Source organism: Gymnoscopelus microlampas, assembly GCF_963454915.1.
Source record: "Gymnoscopelus microlampas genome assembly, chromosome: 7".
NCBI classification, from domain to species: domain Eukaryota; kingdom Metazoa; phylum Chordata; class Actinopteri; order Myctophiformes; family Myctophidae; genus Gymnoscopelus; species Gymnoscopelus microlampas.
The window spans coordinates 57,108,862-57,120,517 of NC_139944.1; the positions used below are offsets into that span (position 1 = coordinate 57,108,862).

Below are 11,656 nucleotides of genomic sequence, written 5' to 3' on the forward strand. Positions count from 1 at the left end.
TAAAGTGTTTGGCCATGGGGTACTTCATATTAGCAGAGCGAATAGCATACCTATGTTCAGCTACCCTGTCACGCAGTCTCCTTTTCGTAAGACCTATACAGTATAGAAACAACCACAAGTACATTCAAGTCGATATACAACATGGGTAGTGTTGCAGTTTTTAAAGCTTGTGATTGTATAGGTCTTGTTGCCGAACACATCTTTGAAAATATCAGTTTTAACCATATTTGTACAATAGTTGCAGTGACCACAACACAAATTGCCCTTTTGTCGGCGAAGCCATGTGTTAGGTTTGGAAGCAGGAAGGTGACTCCTGACCAACTTGTCCTTGATGGTTGGGGCCCTCCTAAAACTGATACCTGGAGGTTCTCTGAATACCTCCCGTAGAGAGCTGTCACTTTCAACAATGTCCCAGTTTTTTGTTAATGATGTGTTTGATCTGGAGAGCTTCTTTACTGTAGCGAGTGACAAAGTAAGGTTTCTGTGAGAGCTCTTGTTTTGGTTTAGGAGTGAGCAGATTCCCAGATAGCAAAAAGTGATTGAATCAACATTGTGTTTTTGTCAGGCTGAAGATTGGAATCAACATTGATGTCTGACATAAATAGAAAATAACATTGAAAGTGCTCGCTATGATCCACATGGAAAGAACGTTGAATTTTCAATCAAGCCTGACAATGAATCAACCTTGATTCAACTAGGATATGATCAACATTGAAAGAATGTAGAATTGCATCAACATTGATTCAACTATATATATATATACACATTGCATTATACATTGAAACAATGTTATTATTAAAGCACCATTTCAACACTTTTTCAACCTTCCTCTGTATGTTTTTAATATGCCTCATTAATAATGAAAAATAATCACTTTAAATGTAAATTATATTATTTGCACCACCGGGAGCATGCTAAAAGTTGTCTAGTGACATCACTGCCATATGCCTGAAGGGCAGTGATGTCACTGAGACAGGTTTGGAGCAAGCCCTGTAGAACTTTAAAACACCAAATACAGTTAAGTGATTATTATTATTGGCTTAAATGAGACATATTATAAACATACAGAGGAAGGTTGAAAAATACTGCAGTGGTTCTCAACCTTTTTATACAAAGACCTCACCTTACAGGAAAAACATTTTGGGACCCCAAACTTGATCATAATTATGCCATTATAGGTGAATATTCGAAAATATGTTGGGAGCTTGTAGATCGGCTATTTCAAATTTTTATATTTTTTCAAGAAACCAAGGTTGAGAACAGCTGCTTTACGGCATGCTCTATGAACAAAGAAACAGACAATTTATTCATTTAGTTATTTATTAAAGATTCCAAAAACAAATCTAAACAAATTTTAGAACACAGCTTTTTACTTTAGAACTGTTGTAACCTATACGTTGTTATACGTTTCAATCCGGGAGCCACCCCTGGTTTCAGGTGGAGTGCCTTAAACATATCTGGCCATTTATTTGCCTTGAACGTCAGGGCACACATAAACCTGGCAAATACGAACAGGGTTGTCATACTCAGTACAAATAAAGTACAAATAAAGTAATCATTCAGAACTACATATTAGGATCCCAGTTCAACATGAACAAAACAGCTTGATTCCAATGATCCAACTCCCATGAAACCCACTGTCCTCCAAACCATTTGTCCTTTTAACTCTTTGGCCTTTCTTTTCTTGGTACCCCGCCATTCCTCTCCGGTGCATAACGCAGCCACTTCTGCAGTGCTTCTCTGTACAGCAATTCAGTCAACTTGCGGTCAAATTGACGAGCAGCCACTGGGAAAAAAAGAAAAAAGAATACTTGTTATAAAGATAAATAAGAACGCCGCAATGGGCACGTTCCATTCTAAAGTGACAGAAATGTCCAGTGTCCTTTTTAGTGTACTAGATTTTCAGGTGGCCTTAGGAAAAAAATCCACCATTTATGGCTACTCAGTCTCAGAGGAGGGCAGTGGACAGCTCAGAAACCTGCCTACCAGTGACATCACATGTCATCATTTTCAATGTCCATTAGCTTGAAATGATGTCACTGGTAGGTTTCTGAACTGTCCACATGCAAAGACCACCTCTGAGAAACATTGAGTGAGACAGAAATGGTGCCATCTTATTGTGAGCATTACACAGGAGCACTTATATGACGTTAAGGTTGGAAATGTGTGTTTCATTAAGAGTGGATGCATTTTCCATCAGGCTCATTCCATGGTGAGAAAAATGCATCCAGTCTTATTTACTTGAGATAGAAGTTAAAATACTTAATTAAATATTCGTCATCAAAATTGCCAAATCCACTGTAGTAAACCTAGTGTTTTGAGGTGCAGATTTACTCACCAAACATGCAGTCCTGCATCAGCGTGTCCTTGAAGGCCCTCTTCTGTCCCTTTCCCTGCCAGTTGAAGACGCTGGCTAGACTGTTCGTCATGGTAGTGGATAGCATTCGCCGAATCATATTTTCTGGGTTGGTCCCTCCGACTAATGCCAGGCGGGTTGTCTTAACAGATTAGAGAGAAAATGGTTAGTGTGCTAAAGTGTACAGTGTGCTATGTCAAATGCACAGAATATAATGTTTTAAGTACACATTTTATGAATTGTAAGACCTTTTTATTAACTCTAAAGAAATAAGACCATTACTGTGTCAAACTAATTAGCTAAATGAATTGTCAAATATTGACTAAGAAATAAATATCATCCCGCAAATCATTGCAAGGCGTTCTGAACTTGTAGATCGGCTATTTTCACGATATTTCTATGAAAAGCACACATCCAAGAAAAAAACAAAATAAATGCCTCCACTCCTACAATTCCAGACATCATAAGCACTTAGATTTCAAACAATACATTTTAGAAAATACAAAAATGTTCACCAGCTTTCGACGAACTGTTTCCTCCTCCAGTGCAGCTTCAGCCTCATCAAACTGCTCCTCATTGGCGAGTGGCAGCACGATGGGGAAGTTCTCTTCTCTCTGTGATTCAGGTCCAGCTCCGTGAGTGGATTTAGCCATTTCAGTCTTAATAAACTGAATGTCCCGAGACATTTGCTTCACCTCCATGAGTAGCTCTGTAAGCATCCTGGTGTTTTTGTTGGCAGCAATGTCTTGAAGAAAAACAATTGGTTTTACATTAAATTTCAAGGATAGATTCACAATTTTCAATAATTTAGAATGACACTAAGCAACTCTGTGATAGCTTAAGTCTTTGCAACCCTAACTAATAGTAACCATTAAGTGCTTAAATATTAAGCCTAAACACTATGACAAATTACATGAACAAAGAAACAGTGACAAAGACTGTAAAGTCACAAGGGACATGTTTCTCAATGCATCAGTAAGGTTAAGAAGTTGATCAGAAAATGATACTTGCCTTGCAACATTTGACTGGGCTTTCCTCCATGGAATCTTCCCCGTGGCGTTTCAGGAGCTGAACCTGAAGAAATCAACAACATGGCATCAGCATTGCACACATTGTCATTGTGTATGGGGGAGGCGGGGGGTAAAGTGGAATATAGGCATCTTTACCCGGGCCAGGTGATCTGAAGTCAGCTGATCTGGAGCCACGTGCGTAGTTGTCATCAAAGTCTAATAGAAAGAGAAAGGACAGAAATCATTGTTTACATTGAACATGAATTATGGATTTTTGCACAAAAAACAACATTTAAGATGAATGCATACCATTCCTTGCTTGCTCTGATGGCACAGTGTGGTAGGGGCTGGAGTTATACATTGGCATTCCTAGAGAAAGAGCGACAGAATTAACAAAATAAGGCAAATAAGCACCATCAAAGTAGTTATCAATGGGCACCATATAGAGTAGCAAGTGTACCTAGCGCATGTCTGGTGGTAAAAACAAAACATGATTTGAGAATGTGTTAGTTAACTCACCTTGATAGCCTTGGGGCTGGTGATGATTGCCAGCGAAGTCTAAAAAGAGGACAATCAAAATATTCAAAAAACCTTGTATGCAATTTATCAAGACTGTGTATCTGTGGAGCTAGAAGTTCAAATATGTCAGTCTTTCATAAGTTACAGTATGTCATGGCACAATAGCCAAGGCACAGCAACTGTTTAATGATGGCTAATGAAATATTCACAAATGTATAAAAAGGCTCTTGTTGACACAGGGACAACAGACATACCATTCCTTACTTGTCCAGTGTGGTTCCCTCCTGAAATGGATTACAAAAAACGGAATTAGTCACTGTAAAACACAAGTTCTCATATAATATCATGCCAACATTAACAGCTCATTGCAAAACAGTGAGACACTGAATAAGCTACTCATATATGCACTCAACTTTACATTTCCACCCATTTAACTAACATTTCCAGTCAGTGTAAGGTCTCCAGTAACGCAGGACTAGTAATCCAACCGCCACCTATTGAAACAGACTGGAGACACAATAAGAGTGGCTGACAGAATCACATAGCTATATCTAGCCTGTCTACTTACCATCATTGCAGGGGTCCATTGACTCCAACTGTGCCAAGAAGCTTCCACCAAAGCCTAGAATGAGAGAACACAAAACATGAACTATGAATGCTATCAAAAGCACATTTACAATCTGTCCAGCCTGACTTATTAGTGTGAAGTGGTTCACTTACCATTATTGGGCATGTTATCGTCGGAGCAGCTTCCTCCCGAGGCCGAGCAGCTTCCTCCAGAGGCTAAAAGAAGGGAACACAAGACATGAATAGTGGACACTGTAACTTTTGAACACATAACCTGACTGATATGTTTGCATGTATTGACAGAGGAACTAAATGCTTGTAAAGTTCTCATGCAATTACATTTTGTTCTGCCATGTTAGTAAATAATGACATATCACTGCTTGCATTTAGTGTTGGCACCAAGGGGTACTGGCTGGATTCTGGCAGCACTGTATTAATAAATAAGTGGAATCATGCATGGTAATACTTAAAGTAGGTGTAGCAGTTAAGTGTCATAACTGACATGTGTCACCATTATACCTGGAAGATTAACAGCGGGTGGCTTGGCAAATCTTCGCTTCACACTGCTGTTTTCTGGCTCGTGCACAGGATTTGTCCTAAAAAAATAACAACATTTAACATTCCCAGGCTCACAGGATAATTAAATTAATTGAGCAAGCCTTGAGAGAGACACTGTTCAGGAGCCCATGGCCCGTTTCTGAGCCATGGGCTCCTGAACAGTACCAAAAACTATCACAAGGAATTCAACTGTACCTTGCTCTTCTTTTCCGACGTACATCTGCTTCCTCCTCAGATTCCAAATCAGTGGTTAGACATCCACTAGTCACATACTTGTCTTCATGTTGCTTGGCCTTTTCAAATGAGTCTGTAAAAGAACAAGCAGAAAATACAGCATGACATTATTAAGAAGTATGAGGAACAATTGAATTCACATCAGACAACAATAGCGATGCAGTGACTATACTTACCACAAGTAATTAAGAGCCGAATATTCTCATATGTGGTCCATCCTTTACGGGGCATCATGTGTTCTTTAAGGGCCTTTGTGTAATTTGTGTTTTTGGGGGGCCATAACAATGTACCTTCCGTTGGATTGAACCAGCTGGCAAGAACTGTTGCAGTTCCGCCATTTGGAAACAGTACAACGCCCCAAAGCACCACCTCACTTTCCATTCTGTGTCCAATAAATGAGATTAGAATATTGATAAATACAAAATAATAACAAAAAAAACATGATTCATAAGATGTCTACTGCAGATGAGCTATTGGAATAGCTATGAGGCCATTTCCCTCTGACTCTGGATACAGAACACATTTACGTTTAATACAGCTAAGTTTGCCAACCCCGATATCATCACACAACTCTCTAACCTTGTATGTACCTATGAGGGAGGACTCGCAGGGATAAGTGTAATATAATTCTTGGTGTCTGAACTTTCTGTAGATCACATAGACCTCACCTTCTTCCTGGACTATATTCTTCACTACTGCAATGGACCCTTCGCTAAGCCCCACCCACTCCACTCTGTGACTGGTGGTGCGAAGTTAGTCACACCCAGGCCTGGCAGCGCCTGGCAAACTTTGCTTCTCACCCATTGACTTGCATGTTAAATGATGGCTTTTCCCCTTAAAAATAATCGATCATTTCAGGAGCAAGAGCTTCAAAATGTCTTCTAAATCTAGTCAACAAGGCCTGCAGTAGGCTATGCACTGGACAAATGTGCATGACATTATTTCAATATACTAAAAACATGGGAAATGTTAGAGGGAGTAATAGCCATGGATACACGACGGTCGACTGTCACGACCGTCATGGATGAACTTCAACCTGGTGTTTGCACTTTCTCCATTTATGGCCCGTACATCTACATAAACGTTCATATTTCAAATATAAAGTGCTTATCCCATGGCCACGGATGTTACATTTATGTACGGGCTCTCAGAAGTACCCGTATCATCCGTATTGTTCAATAAAAAGCATTTTAATCTGATCGGTGGCCATTTTCTTCATGCGCTTTCAACTGAGCGACCCTATCGGTTTGTAGGTGTACTGCACTCAGATACATTATGAGAAAATGGCCACTGATCGGATTAAAATGCTTTTTATTGAACAATACAGAATATACGGGTACTTTTGAGAGTCCCGTGCATAATTTTAACATCCGTGGCCATGGGGTAAGCACTTTATATTTGAAATCTGAACGTTTATATAATATACGGACCGTAAATACTGTAGAGAAAGTGCAAACACCAGGTTGAAGTTGATCCATGACTGTAACAGGAGTTTTCATGTACCGCAGGGTAAGACTGCAGTAGCAGCAGTTAATAAATAGACAAACAAATGAATTAATATACTTTAACGTGCGGAATCCGAAACAGGCAGCGCTGTGATTCTGAGCTTTGTTACGATTACAGTGATTAGTAGCCTATTATTGACACCACCTGGGCGAGTGAGTCGTGTCGTGTAACTTTCCTGACGTTACGCTGTGTATGTGTTCAACACACCCGGACCCGGTCTAAGTGCAGATTTCAGCTTGGGAATAGCAGCCTCCAACGGGTTTGGGTACGTGGTTCATAGTCACCATCGCGTTATCGTGGTATTCCTATTCTTGCTATTATGTCGCAAATGATTGTGTGTGTGTGCGCCTGTGCGGGCGAAATAACATTGACAGCTATGGCAGGTGACGAAAGTTTGCCAGACCTATGCCAGGCTAACAACGGTTGCTAAGCTGGCATTGGACAATCGCTTTTGGGGTGGGGTTTAGCGAAGGGTCCATTGTATCTCCCACCTGAATACAATCATCCCCCTGCTTTGTAGACAAGGTAAAACGACAACTGGAGACCTTTGTGTACTGTAGAGCAACACTGAAATGTTGAGGAAGTGGACCATCAGTATGGATGTGCTGTAAAACTGGTTCATCTGTTGCTAATGGAACCTCAACATGTGGCATTTCTGACAGCCTTTTGACTACCTGTTGTAGAGGTTGGTGTGGCTTGCGTAAAAGATGCTTTATTTGGCCAAGATAATTCTCAAAAGGGAATCCTGAAACATTATCTAAAGGTCCAAATTGTTTGTATTCATCTGCTAAATGTATAAGCTGGTGAACACTGAACACAATCTCATCCCTACCATACAACTGTCCAAAGTGTCCCACAAAGGAAATCATCAATCTACTATGTGCAAATTCAACCATTTGGCCAGAAATTCCAGGAGACAAAAACAAATACATAGCCACTGAAAACAACATAAAGTTGTCATAAAACTCACTGGGAAGGCAATCCTTCAGAACTACAGGACCCCAGTATAACATGAAGGATCGGAGCTCAGTAGCTTTCCAACGATCAAGCTCATTCAAACCTCTTGGCTTGCGATTGAATTCAACAGGGGTGTGGGAATGTAAAACCAGCAGTTTGCTTGATATACTGTTAACTGTTTGTGAAGGAAGCCTAATGGCTAGATTGCCCTTTAACCACATATGCAACAGTTTTCTCATCAACCCAAGACAACAGAGGTGCATATAATCTATTGGGAATGAAGAAACCATCTTTACTATCCCTGTTAAAGGACTGAGTTTTTGTTTCAAGTGGTGTTCCTCATCAATCATATCACAATAACTCGAGTCCGTCCTCAGCCTGACATTTGTTTCAGGATACGTCATTTTCACACCCTCTTGATCACACTTGTCGCATCCTGAATATCCATTATGTGACTTAATATTCTTAACGTAGGTTCTGGCGGGAGCATCACACACAAATGAGGAAACCTGTACAATCAATTGCTTACCATTATGAACAATGCCATTAGCCAGTACATTTTTAAGGTCGCCAACAAATATCTGCAGATACTCAACAACACACTTTGGCTTGCTTAAACCACAAAATATGCCTACAATAAATGGGGACTTAGTGTAATCACAATTCAGGATTGCAAGTATAGGCCAGAATTGAAGTCTTGAACTCCTAAAGAGGGGGAGACCATCTATATTGAACTGTAAAGTAAGAGTTGTGAGGTTTACTGGTAAAGTCAAACATTTTAATCGTGATTGAAAGTATTCCTTGCACCAATCCAAAATGATAGTACTCGCCACCTTGCATTTGAGTGGTTGCAACATGAGATTGTGTTCTAAGCAGTCCTTCCATCTTTAGGGAGCTTAGGGTGAAATAGCTTTAAGATGGACAGCAGAGCAGACAAAGCAACAAGACTAATAGAGTAGGATGTTGCCCAATATCTTAGGCTCCTTATAAGCAGATCCTGACTAGGCGGATGCTCCTCATTGCTGTCATAGTGACAATCTGATTCATCTTCATCATTGCCAGCTACACTATCATCTATTCTATATCATCATTTTCCATTTGCACATGATCTGATTCAACTTCATTTCGAGCTACTACACTACCATCAGAATGATCATTTTCCATTTGCACATGATCTGACTCAACTTCATCATTGCAGCTACACGGCCATCTATATGACCATTTTCTATGTCTACAGGTAGTGCATCTAGTTGGGAAAAGTGTGAGCTTGTGAAGGCAGGTTCCCTATTCACACAGGGGTAGACATTTTCCCTTTGATTATGCAGAGATTCCTCATATTCCTTAAGGATATCTTTCTCTATGTCCCTTACAGTTCTAATGACTCTACGTCTTTTAGCCCAATAAGAAGCCATCTTAACCCATTTAGACCTTTCTAAACCCTGACCTAAGTTTCCTGAAAACGTTCAAATTCTTACAAGAAAAACAAAAAGATATATATATATATAAATATCTGTTGCCTTATAGCAACAACTAATGAGACAGAGGTGGCTCCCGGATTGAAAGGTATAACAACGTATAGGCTACAACAGGTCTTAATAGAAAAGAGGTGGTGCTGCTATAATTATTATATTATTACTTGGCCAGGACTTGTGTTTTGCAGTGAACCCTCTCCAGTCCTCTTGTAGCACGACCCTGAAAATAGAGGGGAAAAAATAATTAAAATAATATTATGCATAAAAATAATAAATATAATATATATATATATATATATATATATATATATATATATATATATATATATATATATATATATATATATATATATATATCAGCCAAATTATCAATTGATCAGGTCCTTCCAACATATTTTAAAATATTTTAACTTGAAAATGGGGGTGGCGTATAATATATATATATATATATATATATATATATATATATATATATATATATATATATATATATATATATATATATATATATATATATATATATACACACACACACACACAGATATAAATTATTATAAAACTTACATTGAGCTTTTCTGGCCATATTTTATACCTAGGCTATTTGAAAATAGCAGATCTACAAGCTCACAACGCGTCGCATTGTGACACGTTGTGAGCTTGTAGATCTGCTATTTTCAAACATTTGACTTTGGTACTTTAAGTATATTTTGATGGCAATACTTTAACTTGAGTAACATTTTGAACACAGGCCTTTTACTTTTAACAGTATTTTTATATTATGGTATTGCTACTTTTACTTAAGTAAAATATCTGATTACTTCTTCAACCACTGCTTTTTCCCCACATTTATCCCCAGGCTAAATTGCCTCAGTGTAGTAAAAGCTTAACTGTGCCTTCATAAAAATGTGCTTTGGCAAAAATGATTACCCTACGTATTATGCCCTTTCCATGAGCTAACCTTGGAAAGCCTTGGAAAACCTAGCTAATAATGCTAATAACAACGCTAACAAGCTCCGTTCTGTGCTGTAGTTGCCATGGTAATAATTCACAAAGTAGCATGTAGTCAAACGATGACAGCCATATGATGGTGAATGGCATAATACATCATATTGTCAAAGACTTACCAAGGAGTTTGTCTCACAGTAGGACTAATTTGTCAAGCCAGTGAAGACACAAGGTTTTGTTTGAAGACCTCAAGTCCCGTGAGATCTTGTAGCTGGTCTCGCGAGTTGCTTAGACTACCCTCTCGAATGGGGGGGGGGGGGGCAATATCAGCACTACACGTTGTAACCATGTCATTTCAATGTTGGCCATTTCAACATTGAAAAACAATCATCTATACTAAATTGATTCAACGGCAGTTTTTCAACTGTTGAAATGGTATCTATAATTAAACATTGAATCAACATAGCTTTTTCAACCTCAACCAAAAATAACCAATCTGACCAAAATCCAACATTGAATTAATATCTTTTGCTAATTTCTTCTGTCGAGTGACATGGCTCTGTCATGAGGCTGATTGAGAGTCTGCTGCTGATACCCTCTCTGTCTGAACCGCTGCTGCATGCCCATAGACTGAGTCTGGAAATCCTCATACGAATCACATAAGCGCCTCAGTCTTTGTATCTGACCATAAGGGAATCAAGGACACACACACACACACACACACACACACACACACACACACACACACACACACACACACACACACACACACACACACACACACACACACACACACACACACACACACACACACTCACACACATACTACACACACACACACACACACACACACACACACACACACACACACACACACACACACACACACACACACACACACACACACACAGCACGGACAAAAAAAGAAAATCATCAACCCAGATTTCCACAGGAAAAAAAAAACTTTTTATTAATACGCTTATATAAGGTGTATCAACATTTATAGACAAAAATATGTACATCAAACGTCTTTCTTGTAGGTTCCCAAAATATAGAAATCTCAAGTACCTCGTTCTATTAGAAAACTAATCTTCTTGTAAAATGTTTACATTCACTTTCTCTCTCCTCCTCACTCCAGTATTCATACCAAAAATACATCTGAGTTTTTTTTTATCAGCGTTTCACGAGAAAAAAAGGCAACAGCATGAACAAACACCAGGTTTGACTTTTAGAGCAGAAAACAAAACGAAACATAATGTTGTTGAATATGTACGCAGACCAGGCCCAGCACAGTGCTACAGTATTTACACACACAGCTTCAACAAAGCATCGTCCAACACTCTCTCTGCATCTTCTCCTGACCGAAGAGAGAGGGCGCTATAGGACAACACTCTCTCTGCATCTTCTCCTGACCGAAGAGAGAGGGCGCTATAGGACAACACTCTCTCTGCGTCTTCTCCTGAACCGAAGAGAGAGAGAGTGCTTGTAGGACGGGTATCAAAAATAGAGATGTACAAAGAAGTCTATCCACA

At 39.2% G+C, this 11,656-nt stretch overlaps 2 protein-coding genes across 2 annotated transcripts; both read right to left on the reverse strand.

The window, feature by feature from the left end:
- Positions 1-1,421: 1,421 nt before the first annotated feature.
- On the reverse strand, positions 1,422-3,369 carry LOC311048876 (uncharacterized protein). The gene is made up of 3 exons (XM_084062201.1): positions 2,872-3,369; positions 2,339-2,498; positions 1,422-1,786 (listed from the first exon to the last, which is right to left on the reverse strand). The coding sequence occupies exons 1-3, from the start codon at positions 3,073-3,075 to the stop codon at positions 1,662-1,664; spliced, it is 489 nt and encodes a 162-aa protein (XP_083918327.1). The 5' UTR covers positions 3,076-3,369; the 3' UTR covers positions 1,422-1,661.
- On the reverse strand, positions 3,321-9,394 carry LOC311048679 (uncharacterized protein; the record flags this gene model as incomplete). Its single annotated transcript, XM_084061941.1, has 12 exons — positions 9,344-9,394; positions 5,421-5,626; positions 5,206-5,317; positions 4,972-5,048; positions 4,827-4,880; positions 4,606-4,668; positions 4,454-4,507; positions 4,140-4,169; positions 3,886-3,924; positions 3,676-3,735; positions 3,523-3,582; positions 3,321-3,430 (listed from the first exon to the last, which is right to left on the reverse strand). The coding sequence occupies exons 2-12, from the start codon at positions 5,623-5,625 to the stop codon at positions 3,321-3,323; spliced, it is 864 nt and encodes a 287-aa protein (XP_083918067.1). The 5' UTR covers position 5,626; positions 9,344-9,394.
- Positions 9,395-11,656: the final 2,262 nt, after the last annotated feature.